The sequence below is a fragment of the Gopherus flavomarginatus genome, chromosome 3 (assembly GCF_025201925.1).
Source record: "Gopherus flavomarginatus isolate rGopFla2 chromosome 3, rGopFla2.mat.asm, whole genome shotgun sequence".
NCBI lineage: Eukaryota > Metazoa > Chordata > Testudines > Testudinidae > Gopherus > Gopherus flavomarginatus.
The window spans coordinates 133,228,669-133,243,471 of NC_066619.1; the positions used below are offsets into that span (position 1 = coordinate 133,228,669).

The 14,803-nt window shown below is 41.8% G+C and overlaps 2 protein-coding genes across 4 annotated transcripts in view; one reads left to right on the forward strand and one right to left on the reverse strand.

The window, feature by feature from the left end:
• Positions 1 to 14,803, reverse strand: part of LOC127048474 (uncharacterized) — a 490,241-nt gene that overhangs the window by 321,580 nt on the left and 153,858 nt on the right. The gene's annotated exons all lie outside the window — the stretch shown is intronic.
• FKTN (fukutin) overlaps positions 6,006 to 14,803 on the forward strand; it is a 44,611-nt gene continuing 35,813 nt past the window's right edge. For all 3 annotated transcript variants that reach the window (XR_007773663.1, XM_050948280.1, XM_050948282.1), the window contains exons 1-3: positions 6,006 to 6,098; positions 9,048 to 9,237; positions 11,675 to 11,734. Coding sequence is in view for 2 of the 3 variants with exons in the window: in XM_050948280.1 (XP_050804237.1) it covers positions 9,133 to 9,237; positions 11,675 to 11,734 (165 nt within the window). In the remaining variant the exon portion in view is untranslated. The remainder of the gene's footprint in view (positions 6,099 to 9,047; positions 9,238 to 11,674; positions 11,735 to 14,803) is intronic.

The following is a 14,803-nucleotide window of genomic DNA, read 5'->3' on the forward strand; positions in this document are numbered from 1 at the left end:
CTGAAAAAAAACTTCAAATGATTGGCGAATGGTTTTGTGCTAAATGAGCTCAATAACATCTGAATCAGCTTATTGTCATACTCTGGGACAGTCCAGGTTGTCTTAGTAAAGCCATCATCCTAATTACCTTCATTTTTGGAGAATCGGGTCCTTAATGCAGCAACATGAGCATTCATAAATGTCCAGTGAATTGAGGGAGTGAGGCATGCAGGATGGGGCATAAATTGTGATTTAGAAGGGAGGTGTAAGCTTTGTTTTTATTTTGAGACTCTTAAGTTGATGGTAATAAAGGTTAGTTTCTGCTCCTATCTGTCCATCTCTAACTTTTCAGTGTGGGATAGTTAGCTACAGTCCCTGCTAAGTTCTCCTTTACTTTGTATAAAAGTGAGTGTCTGCTACAAGGTAACACGTAAGGGGGAAAAAAACAGTTACCACCGAGTCAAACCCAAAAATTGAATGCAGATACATAATTTTACTTGAACATATTTTAGCAAATTGTAAGGAAACCTGCAAGGCACACTTGATTATGCACACGATGTAAACAATTGAATTCTTGATTTTTTTTTCTTCTCAAACTATTATGGTATCTTAGTTTGAAACAAGCTGAAGTATTTAGTATTGACTTATGCTGCACAAGGTTTGTTTTGAAATCCAAGATATAGCTGTTCTAAATAATGTATGGGTTATTTTGCCCTTAAAGTTTGAAGTTACTCTACAGTAGTTAATGCACAAGTGTTGGATTTTTGCTGCTAAGTCTCTTTTTTTGTAAATAGAATACAGAGATAAGGAATTGCCTTAAGCACTTCAGATTTTTTTCTTAGAATATAATTTATTTGTGCTAACATCTTGCAGATCTGCTTTTTAAATTTGTGCAAAGTAAAGGTATATTTAATGGTATTGCATAGGATCTTTGGGTGCTATTTTTAGGTACAGTGTAAGCAAAGGTAAAGTACTAGCTGCAGCTTCAGAATGAGTTGATATAGGAAGAATGTATGAATACCCTGAGACTGTTTGTTTGTTTTTTTTCTGGCAAGTGGATTTTATTGGAGGCTACTCGACCACTTGATTTGATTGGGCAAATTTGCAACCCTCTTGAATGGTGGTGCTGACACAGCTCCTGTTAGAGTTGTGCTAGATTCTTTGTATCTAGCACAGTGTTTCCAAGTATGTAAGGAATCTAATGGCCTTGCCTATTGTAAAATTCAAGTATTTTGGGGGGAGGAGGGGAGTTGTAGCTAAATTTGAGTTCTCTTGTAAAAATGTGATTTATCTTAAATGCATTTCTGTATATTTACAGAACCTTTTGGTTAAGGGTTTACTATTTCTTTTTGTAAATTACATTACTTCTATTTGTTAACAGGGCATAATATGGGTTTTTAATGTAGTGGTAAACTGTAAAAATACATTTGCATAAAAAGGTAGTGGAAGTATGTGAATCTACTAAAGTTAAGGGGTATTGGATAGTTGATAACATACATGCATTCATATCTAAGTCTGTCTTCAGGTAGAGGGTATAAAGGGCAGTGACTGAATTTTCAGTTTAGACTTCTATGGTCTTTCAAAAAGCTTGTAAGTAGGAAAAATAAGTATGTACCCTGTGTAACAAGGTTGCAGAAGCATACACATCAGTTTCCTACATCTTTTCTAAATTATTGCTCCTTCACACCTCACACACACAAGATGAGGAAACTAACTGGTTGCTATAGGGAAAATATCCAGCTCTCCCCACAAACCCCTATCTTCTGAGCATAGTAACTTATTGGATTTTAATCATCTTGGTAGACTAGTTCAAGTGTGATCTTCCATCTAAACTCAGATTTTTCTAAACATTTTATTGACTGTTGGAAGGGGAAATCTGGATTTTGTTTTCCCAGGCACTGAAGTGGGATTTACGCATAATCTCTGACTATTAGGCAAAGATTTTCATTTCCCCTCATTGTTTAACACCTCTTGCTGCATGTGCCTTTCATAAGTGGAGCTATAATCACTTCTCCTGCTGTGGCATAATGTGTTGAGTGTACTTGGTGATCCTGAATTGTCACATTGATTTTTACTCTACAGATTGCACATTGATTTCCATGTACATCACTTTGACAATACCTCAGGTATTCTGTAATCAGTGCTTCATTCCTCATTCTTTGTATAAAGTATCCTAAGATAACAGACCTGTCATAGCAAGACTACAGGGGTGCCTTAGAGCCCACAGAGTATTTTATTTGCTGTGTCTTTAACTCAAACTGTATATGTCTTACAAACATTTTGTATTAATAAATTAATTTTGAAACATTAGCTGCATAATACCCTTGTTACAGCTTCTCCTTTTGATTTTCATGCCAGAGGAAGGCAGCATCTTATTTTGGCTGAAATATAAACTAACTTTAGGTTGACAGATGTTCCTACTTGACCATTAAGATATTGGTGTGTGTATTATACTGCAAGTATTAAATTAGATCAAAAACAAACATATAGTAATTAATAAAATACATGGTCTACTGAACGGAATGAGTGACCATTCTATAGTTACCTCCTTTCTGAATTCCAGCATTCTACTTCACCTTTTCTCTAATCTCTCCCCTTATCCGGTCTTAATTACTATTTCTTCAATATATTTTCCTGATGTTTCGCTGTAACCACTAGTTTGAATGCAAAAGTTTATTCATATTTTTAATTCAAAGAGCCACATTCAACACTGTCAAAATGGAGCCTTGAAATAGCTGTAAGAATCTACTTAAATGTCAGGCAAAACTGCACTCTTCACTGAATGTCAGACTGACTTTATTAATGTTTTTCAGCAGTACAGCATAAAAGCTGCTGAATCCAGAGTTTGAGAGCTGCACCCAGAGGGAGGCAGGTCATACCAGCAATAAGCTGAAGTACTAATGGATCTGTCTCTTAGGATCCAGTGCTGCATGGAATATAAGTGGTTTCCTGCTGTTTTTGAGCTGTCAGAACCATGTGGGGAAATAAGATGTCAATTTGTATCTGCATCTTGGCAAATGCACACTGCAAGTTTTCCTCCTGTCACAGAAAGGCTTATCCAGTTCCCCTTCCCATTTGTAGCTGTCTACTTCACCCATCCTATAAATAGCTGTTAAATAGGTTTTTTTGGGGGGGAGAGGAGACATGAACTAAAGTCAGCTAGTCCACTTCATCTATGTCGCTTGTATTTCTCCTCGCCCAACTATTTTTTTATTTATAGGACTGTAGCCCTAACCTTTGTCCCAAGGTCATGTCTGTGTAAATAACAGTCCTAGCATTAAAGAGCTTTCTCCTAGGTGGCCAAAAAAGTGAAGTCCTGCCTGTTTAACAGATGCAGTTGTAAAATGATGCTTTGGGCCCTTGGTGCCATCTGTACTTCCAGGTATCCTTAAGGATCCAGCAGCACTCCAAATTGAAAACTTCTTAAATGAAAGGATAGGAAGGACAATCGCCCCACTTCCCCTTAACACACATAGTGCCTCCCTTATGTCTACACTAAGCTTCTGCCAGCTTACCTTTTATCTAAGGGTTCTATGTGTTCACTACCAATGTTAAAGCAGTGCAACATGGCTGTGTAATTGTGGCACCAGTGCTGGTAGAGTGCTCTCCCAGTGCTGTTTTTAAAAACAAAACAAAACACACATGCCCTGCAAAGGGAGTCACTACCAGCACTGATGTACTGTTTATACTACCCCTTTACAGCACTGAAACTCTCTGAGGGGTATGGGGAAAAAAACCACACCCCTGAGCCTTGCAAGTTTCAGCACTGCAAAGTGGCAGTATAGACAAGGCCTAACTGTTGCTCTCCACCAGGCTCAAGGAAAGCAAAGATGCTGTACCATCTGGCTTTGATAGTTTTATGCCTGTTTTCTGTGTGCCATGTGTATCTTGATAGAACTACAGCCTAAATTGTTTCATTACTTTCCTCAGCATGACATACAGCAGGGGCAATCAAAATCAGCCTGGCAGAACATGTATGAGAACTGCCTCTGGACAGAAGGAATTGATCAAAATCACATTCTCTGATCTCTTGGGGCCAAAGCCTGTTCAAATCAAAAGAAGTTATGCTATTGAGTTCAATGGGAACAGGCTTTGACCTTTTGGAGAAGAACGAACAAAACCACTCAAGCAAGGGTGCTGTTGCTTATAGCACAGGTATCAAAGACTGCTGCCTCTGTGAGCAAGTCAGCAGGCATCTGAGCTTTACTGACTTCTCCCTTGCAATAGACAATCAATGAGCTTGAACAGTCTTTCTACTGTATCCAATTCATAAGTCCATCTGCAAAGGTTCAAGGAAAGAGGAAGGCTCCAGATTACCTCAGTCCCTGGGTTCAAATGATTCCATCGGTATATGCTTGTAGGCCAGAGGCTGGAGCAGGAATCAAAAACAGTGTTTAAACACCAAAACAAGACTACCACATTTAAGCATAGGCTTTTATAGGTAAAAAAACTCATTCCAGCTGCATCAGATGTTTAAGCACCTTCTATCCCATGGCCCCCTGGGCCCTCCTAGGACTCATAAGCAACTTAACAGCACACTGTGTTAGCATATGCAGTCTTAAAGTTTCTTAGCATATGTATTGAGCTATTTAAACTCAAAGAATGAATGCTGGTCCTAAATCAGAGTGCAGCTCCACTCGTCCTTGGGGGGGCTAACCTCCCCAAATCTTTCCAGTACCCTGTACCTGCTTAAAAAATCTCTTGCCCATGTACCACCCTACTTGCACTTCTGCCTGCAATGGATACAAAATCTGTATTCCCATCCATAGGCAGCAAGTTCCATAACCATGGGGTGCTTGGGCACCAGCAATATTCAGAGCCAGAGGCCCTGCTCCACCAAAATTTGGGGCCAGGGCAGCCTCCTGCCCCCAAAAGTGTCCCATGGCCCTGACTTGCTGTCCCTGTCCCCCTGCTCACCTTTCCTGGGCCTGTGAGCAGAGCATTTCTCTTTGTATCCTCCATGCTGCTTTCCTGCAGCAGCAGTGCCCCCTTTCTCCACTGCCCAGGCAGACTGACTCTAAGCCTGCCCTTCCCCCTCAAACCCTTCCCTTTTCAGGCAGACTCTCCAGCAGTACAGCCCCCTGGCCCCATGCTGGGCAAGGGGGCAGCCCTATCCCTCACCCCCAGTGACGCTACAGTCATGGGCAGCAGCAGGGGAGGAGGTGCACACTGCACCCACTACAGGGGAGGCAAGGGAGATTCCTGGACCTGAGGGTGGCCCTAGGAGCACAGGGGCAGTAAGGGGAGGCTCCTCCCCCAGACGTTGCTACTGCCAGCAGGGAAACGGCTGGGGGAGTCCTGTCTGGCCCCTGTCCTGGAGCAGCCTGCCTGCACCCTAAAGTCATCCCCAGCCCTGACCCACCCCAGAGCCCCCCCATCAGAGCCTTCACCCCCCCCACCTTCAACCTGAGCCCCTCCAGCACCCCAAACGCCTTATCCCCAGTCCCAGCAAGAGCCCTCACCCCCCACACCCTTACTCTTGCCCTGAGCCCCTCTCACACCCCAAACCCCCCATTGCCAGCCCCAGGCAGAGCCTTCACTCCCTACACCCCTACTCTTGCCCTGAGTCCCTCCCACTCCAAACCCCTTATCTGCAGCCACAGCCCTCACCCATCCCCAAACTGCCTCTCAGAGCCTGCACCCCCATCCCCACCCCAGCCTAGGGCCTGCATCTCACCCAAACTCCCTCCCAGAGCCTTGAGCAGGTGTGGGGGGGTGGAGTTTGGGCAGGGGCAGGGGCAGGGTCTAGGCACCACCAGAATTCACAAACAGGCCACCCCTGTGCCCGCCTGCTCGGCGAACACGCTCCGCAGCTTTGCAGGGAAGTTCCAGCTCGCCTGGCTTTGGAGGCGAGCTTACCCCGGGCCTCCTGCCCACCAGGAACTCCCAGCTCCTGCCTCAGGCTCGTGCTGGCTCAATCGGTGGAGGCAGCAGCGTGACCCCGGCCGCGTGCAGCGCTGCCACGACTCGCCAGGCGGCCGACCTCGCGCCCTTCCTGACGCATGCGCAGACTGTCCCACCGCTCTACCCGCCGCAGGCCTCCTTCTCCAGGCACGCGCTTTACGGCTGCTGCAAAGCGCGCCCCCTGGCCGACGCTGCGGCGCGCGGCGGCAGCCCAGGTAACGGAATGGCGGCCCGCGGGGGCTCCCCCCGCCCCCGCCCGGGGCCCGTGCGTGCCTGTGGGCAGGGGGAGGGGTCCCGGCTGGGCTCCTAGTAAGGGGCCGGGGAGGTGGCGGTGCTCGGGGCGGATCCGGCCCAGGTCCCTTGGTGGGGCCCGCGGGTGGCGGTGCGGCGCGGCGAGGGAGGTGCGGGCGGCCTGGCAGCCCTGTCCCTGTAAGCCCTGCCACCGCAGCTCCCGTTGGCCGCGGTTCCCCGTTCCCAGCCAATGGTTGGCACTTGGGGCAGTGCCCTGGCTGCATCTCCTGCTAGGAGCCGCTGGACATGCCGGCCGCTCCCAGGAGTGGCATGGAACCAGGGCAGGCAGGGTGCCCGCCTTAGCCCCGCTGCGCTGCGGACTAAAATCTCCCGGATTAGCTTCAGTAGCCTCTGAGAGATCAAGACCAATTCCGGGAGACTCCTGCTCAAAACAAGAGGGTTGGCAACCCTAAATATGCTTCAAGTGCTTTTCAAAGAGTAACTATTCTGCAGAATGTAGAACTCCTCAGAACATAGAATTTAAGGCAAGAAGGGGCCATGAGATCATCTAGTCCAGCGCTTTTCAACCTGTGATCCATGGACTCCTGAGGGGCTGCAGACTGTGTCTAAGGCCACGTCCAGACTAGGAATTAAAATCGATTTTAGATACGCAACTTCAGCTACGAGAATAACGTAGCTGAAGTCGAATTTCTAAAATCGAGGTACTCACCAGTCTGGACGGGGCGGCATCGATGTCCGCGGCTCTCCGCGTCGATTCCGGAACTCCGTTCGGATTGATGGAGTTCCGGAATCGATGTAAGCGCGCTCGGGGATCGATACACCGCGTCCAGACTAGACGCGATATATCGATCCCCGAGCAATCGATTTTAACCCGCCGATGCCGCGGGTTAGTCTGGACGAGGGCTAAGATTTCCAAAGGGGTCTACAGCTGCATGTGAAATTTTTTAGGGGTCTGCAGGTAAAGGTTGAAAACCACAAATCTAGTCTGACCACCTCTAGATCACAGGCCACCACCTTGTACCTGCACAGCAACTGATGACCAAAATGAGACCCAAATATTACAGTCCGCAGGAGACTAGCCTGTTACATGCCCCAGACAGAGACTAGGAGAGTGCACCAATGTCTGAGGCTCTTATAATGGCAGGGATTAAGTGAAATATGGCCAGATTATCTTGGCAAGTCAGCCGCACCCACACTCCACAAAGGAAGATGACATCCCCTCACCCCCAGTCACTGCTAATCTGATCTGGGGGAAAATTCTTTCCTGACCCCTCCTATGAGGCTCAGTTAGACCCTGACTATGTGAGCAAAATCCAGCCAGCCAACCACCTGAGAGAATGCTCTATGCTACTCAGAGTCCTAACCCTCCTTGTCCAGTGTCTGATCTGCCATGATGCTTCAGAAGAATGAGATTTAAAAAAAAAAAAAAAGCCTGTCAGAATACATTTGGCGGGGGGATTATTTACAACTGTTACAATAAAACTGGCATGCTTGAATTACCTGAAACCTAGTGAGTAGCTAGCATAGATGAGATTAGAATTTGACTCTCTATCCTGAGCTCAGACCACTCTGCCAACCAGACAAATCCTTTATTTTTGAAATCGGACACTGCTTTCATATTTTAGACACATACTGTTTGATTGTGTGCTGGTGTTAGTGCCAGAATAGAATCCAGTTTATAAAGTAGCTGAAAGCCTTATTAGAGAAGAACTGTAGGTGTTTCCCATGCAGCAGATTTCCCAAATTATGGCAGATGAGAAGTGACCGATTGAGCTGGAGTCTCAAACTTTGATCCCCTGAATGATAGTTGTGTTCTACTACTACTGCTATATTTAAATGTTGGTGTTCAAACTCACTATGCTTAAGGCTCTGATTTATGTTTGGTTGACTAGCATCATCAGTACTATTTGAAGCTCATTTTATATCAGTGGTTCTCAAACTTTTGTACTAGTGACCCCATTCACGTAGCAAGCCTCTGAGTGCCACCCCTTCTTATAAATTAAAAACACTCTTTTATATATTTAACACCATTGTAAATGCTGGAGGCAAGTGGGGTTTGGGGTGGAGGCTGACAACTCATGACCCCAGTTTGAGAACCCCTGTCTTATATGAACAGGAAACCGGAAGCTATTTAGCTAAGGAAGAGCAGGATTGAAGAAAGGAAATGAACCAAATGTTATCACTCTGAGCAACACAATACATGAGATGTAATCACAGTGTAAATGACTGTTCTAGTATCTGATATCTCCTCAAATGCAGGATTTTCTCTCACATAATGAAGTTTCACTGCATTCTCATTAGATGTCCCAATTTCTGGTCAAGTGAAAGGAAAAATAAAACACGTTCTCTTTCCTATCAGTCAATCCTGGTTTCTTGCTCTGATTGTTGTGGATCTGTTTTTCCCCTTTCTCTCATTATAGTTAAATATTTTAAATAACAAAATGGTCTCAATACTAAAATTGTTCCTCTCCCCAGCCAATGAGTCTTTTTAGGTAGTCTCTCTTATTTAGTTGGCATTTCTTCCTCTTCAGTAGGTGATTGATTGTTCCTTATTAAACATGATAGTTGCACTTTGATGGTATTCTCACTCCAGTAGCTTTCCTAGATGTCTTGCTTATATAGTTAGGATTGCATCTAGATTGGCTGTAGTTTGAAGGGGTTTTATTTGTTTAAAATATGTTTTTTCAAAGATAAGACTAGAAATCCAGTAGTCTCACTGATTAGCACCCATTTCATGTGGATTTACTTATAATTTGCATTCCTCTTGTTTTCTTTTGTAAGTACTTTATGTTCACACAATTTACTATAGTTTCATTTAACTTTTCAGAACTGTTATACCTTATTATTAAAAAGTAGATTTTGTATGTTGGTTTTTTTTTTACTGAAACTAAGTGACCTTCCTTTGCTCACAGAAAAGCAAAGAAGTAATACGCACTCTGAAAAGATGAAAACGACTGAGCTGCTTTCAAGTGATAGTCAAGTGAGCCCTGAAGACTAATGCAGAGAATTAATAAGAACGTGGTTTTGGCTCTTCTTACTTTGACAAGTTCAGTGTTTCTCCTGTTCCAGTTGTACTATTATAAGTACTACTTATCTCCAAAGGTAAAAAAAAAATCACTTTAAAGACTTGAATTTGGCAAAAAAAAAAAAAAAATTAAAATAGTACTTATGCTCAAGTGCATTACAAATATTAATTAATTATTACTCAAAAATCCCCGTGGGATTGACAACTATTACCATAAAATTGACATGCAAAAATTAAGTACATTACCCAACAGGACACGGTGAGCAGGTAGCATAGAACAGATGAGATTAGAATTTATTCTCAATCCTGAGCCACTCTGCCAGCTAGACAAAGACTTTACCTATGAAATCAGACACTAGACTAAATTTCCACGATTCCAGGTTTTGCTGCGCATTTAAACTCAGTCTGGTACATCAAAACTTCCCAAGTGCATGCACCTTGACTTAACCCAGACTGATGTATGATTCTGTATTGAAACTTGAGACAAATGGAATTTCTGCAAGGCTGTTTAGGGAAGCAAAAAAATAAAATGCAATTTGTTGTTTGCTGCATCTTCAACAGATGTGTTAAAATTAAAAGAAGCTACTGTTTCTGCAGAATTGGTCACCTTTAACTTGTCTCTGAGGTTCTGTTGTAAAGCTTTCTAGATACTAAATGTAAATTCCTGTAGTTACAATTCTGACTGAGAACCGAGAGGCACATGTGGCTAGATGTAATCTTTCCATAATGGGAAAATAAAGGCAATAATTAGCTAAAATGCTGCTAGAAGTGAAATCTTCCCTCATGAGGATTACATGGTTTATCTCTGGATTTCAGTACACACAGTACAAGAACGGAAGACAACAGTATATCTTCACTTTCTCATTTAGAAGGAGAGTCTGTTGGTATCTAATTTCCTGGCTTAGCTCTTTTGGTGGGGGAAACCCTTATTCAGTCTGAAGTCGTCTTAGCGTTACATGACATTACAGTCTGGCTTCCTCATATGCTGTCCACAGCAAGGTTGTGAATTAGAAATCATTGTCCACTAGGTAGCTAGGAATCTGAGACTTTAACACAAATATTTTCTTATGACACAAATATTTTCCTTCTCAAATTTATCCACCGACGGTTATATCGTTGACAGGCTGCACCACTGAACCTCATGTATGACTTTTCCCCAGTATTCTGAGGCTACTGGCATTATTTCATCTTCCTCTTTCAGAGGGGTTTGATTTAAATCACTGACTTTAATCGTGATTTAAATCAACAGATAGGAAACCTTGATTTAAAAATCAATTTTAAACATGTTTTGCATTTGTACATTTTAGTTATTTTCCTTAAGAAAGCTTGATTTTCTTTGGTTAGTAACCATTCAAACATTGATTGCAACTAAATGTAGCCTTTTAACTAAATGTGGTGCTTCTTTTTGCTAACCAGGTGGGTACATTGTATTTATGCACATTTATTTAAGCAAGTATATTGCTTAACTTAAAAGAAGTTACTTAATTTTTATATTTTTTATGTTAGAAAATAGTAAATGATGCATTTCTTATTCGCTAGATAAATTTTTTACTTGCATTTTGCGGCAAGCCCTAATTGGATGGAGATTCAAATTAAATTTAAAATGCAGAAAACCAGCATTTTAAATTAAATAAAACTACCTTAAATAGCCTGGATGCATAAGAAAATAATTATCAAAACATATTTTGCCTTTATAACTAACTGATTTATTAAACCAAGTATTATCTGTGGTTAGTGAATTGAACTTATTGTTTCTGGTTACCATGTCTTCATTTAGAAGTAGTCGATATCATCTTACATTGTTTTTAATCATAGACTGAAAAGCAAGAAAGCTTATTTTCCTTTTCTGACTCCCAATTAATTTTTTAACTTTGAATGCACTGAACTTGCTGAACAAACTGAAATGAAGGAAGTATTCTCGCTGCAACTGCAGAAGAGACTACTGCTGTCAAAAGCTGGTTTAGCACTTCAGCATACTCTGATTTCAAGTTCTTTGCCAGTGACTTCCATGAGTTCAGTAATTTGACTTTCTTTAATACTTTGGCAGCAAAACATGTACTGCTTAATATTATTTTTTGTATTTAATTTAAATGATTTTAATATATTATAAGAAGTTTAGGCCTAAACAAGGTTGTCAATTCAAAATGTAATTTTAAATGGGTTTATTTTTAAGTAAACCTATATTTAATTTACATTTTAAAAAATTGTTTTGATTTTTTTCTTAATCTATTCTTACCCACCCTGTCCTTTTTTCTTTTACTAATTGGCCTATTGACTTGGAAACATAAGGCTAGATCCAGCAATCCTTGCATGGTCCTTCTAAATATATTAAGTGAATACTGCTGGCCATGCTTTCTACTCCATGTAACATATATAGGTAACTTAAAACTGCAATCCTTGAAATGTAAAGTGTTAGTGAAAAAAATATGTAAAATTTCCTTTTATAAATCTAGACAAAACCACCATTTGGGATATCTTAGCTTTCAAAATATCTTTTGTCCTTCTTCTTGCTAGAATGGAGCTGTTTTTTCAAAAGTTAAAGGAAGCCAGTCAGGACAAGATGGCATACAATGGGTATGTACAATGTTACTTATTTATGCAGCATCCCCTGTAAGTATCAATGAACTCTTACAGAATTGCAAATTATGGGTCCACTTCTGCATCCAGTTTGGTCATTGGGAATTTTGTTGTTTTAAATGGAAGCAGCCTTAATCTTACTGCCCTGAACATGACCATTAAAGTAAAGGGGATTTCTGAGTGCTCAGCTATCAGGATCATGCCCTGTGTGCTGTACATATAGGCATCACTTCTGAAATGCACCTGTTTCTAGAGTGGAACTTAGCCTTGTAGTGGTGGTATCAGTATAACAAAATAGTTTAGATACAGGAAGTGAAGAATAACTTATCTTATTAAAACAGCAGGGACAAGTTAGACAGACAGCATGTAATTTAACCTGATTAGAATTGAACCAAAACTCTAACACAGAAACTGGAAATCTTTAATTTTCTTTTTTTAAAAGTGAATTTAGTGTTTGTGAAAGGGGGCAGATTGATGGATTTGAACACTGAAGTCTTCTGCTTATCCATAGAATACACTTGGACATGCTAATAGGAGTGCAGTGCAAGCTTCTCCAAAGCTCCTGTGCCCCCATCTATAATATACTGGTTTCAAAACCTGTTCAGTTGGGACGTTTTAAATTATTCATTCAGCTCTGTTTGACACTTAATATAAATGGTGCTTCAGGGCTCAGAGGGAAGTCGTTTTCCATGTCTGTTCAATCGCTGACCCTTTTGATAAGACAACCAGCACTGGTCACAGTTAGAGCCAATTGTGACAGTTAATTTCATGATGTAAACTTCTCGCTGATCAGAATTGGACTGAGGCCACATACTCGTTTACATGAGCCAGCCAACAATTATTTTTACAGTGTGCTCAGAGACATAACTTTTTTTATTGATTATGGTGGTACCTAATTGGGAGAACAAAGCTGAAGAACTGAAAGTTCCTTACCACCAAATTCTACTCTCTACCATAAAGATTAATCAGATTAATAGGTCATTGGGAGGCCTTGCTCTTGACTTCTCCAGAGGACTTTTTGAACCTTAAAAGAAAAGGTTCAGATTGGTCACTTGCTATTTAAGAGCAGAAAAAATGCAGATCTGAGTGGTGGCATTGTTAAAATGATGGATCATCATCTTCGTCATGTTCCAATTACACCTCTGGCGTTTAGGGCAGTGACGAAGCTCTTCCACTCCTATCTGTTTCTGTCAAGTCTTTCAATGGTTCCCCAGCTGTGGCTCAGGTTTTTCAGCTCAGCTTCCACAGCTCTTTGCCATGTTGTTTTTGGGCGGCCTCATTTTCACTTGCCTTCAGGTATTCATCTTATTGCTACTCTGGTGATGAAATCAGTTTCCATCCAAAGCATATGACCAATCTGTCTCCAAGGCCTCCTGGAAATGGTGGTGCTCAGATCTTCTTGGCTGCACTGTGTCAATAGATCTTGGTTTGAAATTGTTCTGGGCCAAAAGATGCAGAGGATTTTTTTAAGGCAAGTTGTGTGGAATGAAGACAGTTTGGACATGTCATACTTTCTCATTCCGCAGCATTCTGCACTATAAAGTAGTGTTGAAAGTATGCAGCTCTGATAAATCTTGAGTTTGGTTTTGGTGTTGTGTTTTGATGATTTCCAGACTGTATTTAAGCTCCTGAAGGTGTTCCTGTCTTTACTGATTTTTTTCTGGATGTCCTGGCTTGTTCCACCATCCTGTCTGATGGTGCTGCCCAAGTACGTGAATATTTCTACATTGGTGAAAACATAATCCTCTATCTGTACTGGTGATGGGTAGGCAATATTAAAGTTCATAATATATGTCTTATTGTGGTTGATTTTCAGTCCAGTTTGCTGGTTGAATGCTTTGAGTCGAGTTGTTTTTTCTTCTATATGGTTTTGGGTGTGTGCTAGGAGAACATCATCGTCTGAAAAAGTCCAGGTCTTCAAGGGATGAGAAGAGTGTCCATTTAATGCTCTTGGCATGTCTTGTGTTGTATGCCGCATAACCCAGTCGATGGCAATGTTGAGGAGGATTGCAGACATGACACACCTGTGACATACTCCTGTTTTGATTCCAAAACTGAGCTCATTGTGATCAACATTGCATGTAAAGTTGAAATAGAAGCTTTTGATTACGTTAATTATACGGAAAGGAATTCCATATGCCCGCAGAATGCGCCATAGGCTGGTCCTGTGAATGCTATCAAAAGCCTTCTCAAAGTCTGTGAAATTTATGTATGCCATTTTAAGCACCGGTCTGTTATGTTTCATAGAGTGAAGATCTGGTCTGTGAATCCACGCCCTTTCTGGAAACCAGCTTGCTCTTTTCTGAGAACGCTGTCAGCTGCCTCTGATGTATGCTAGACTATGATCTTACACTCGTAGACTATAATCTACTTTGCTTGGCACAGATAAAAGTGTGATACCATGCCATTTTATTACAATCATTAAGAGTTCCTTTCTTTGGTATCCTCACTATAATCCCATTGGTCCACTCATCTGGCACTTTTTCCCTTTCCTAGACTGATGTAAATAGAGGGGCCAAGATAGATACTGCTAATTTAGGATTTGCCTTGAACAATTCTGCATTCAAGTTATCCTTGCCAGGAGTTTTCCCATTTTTTAAGGATTTGATGGCTTGAATGATCTCTTCCTTAGTTGGGATATCTGTTGATATCAAAGCAGCAAAGAGTCCTGTGGCACCTTATAGACTAACAGACATGTTGGAGCATGAGCTTTCATGGGTGAATACCCACTTCATCGGATGCATGTAGTGGAAATATCCAGGGGCAGGTATATATATGCAAGCAAGAAGCAGGCTAGAGATAACGAGGTTAGTTCAGTCAGGGAGGATGAGGCCCTCTTCTAGCAGTTGAGGTGTGAAAACCAAGGAAGGATTGATTGATTGTTGATATCAAGATCGTCTTCTTCCTCTTTTGTGGCTCCCTGTTCAGCAATTATTTGAAATGCTCTGTCCAGCACATTTATTGTTTGTTAGTAGGTGTCCTTGTTTGTTCCTGATTAGAGTGTTTGCTGGTGTCTGCCATTTACCACTGATAAGCTGCATCATTTTGTAGATGGTTCCTTGTTCA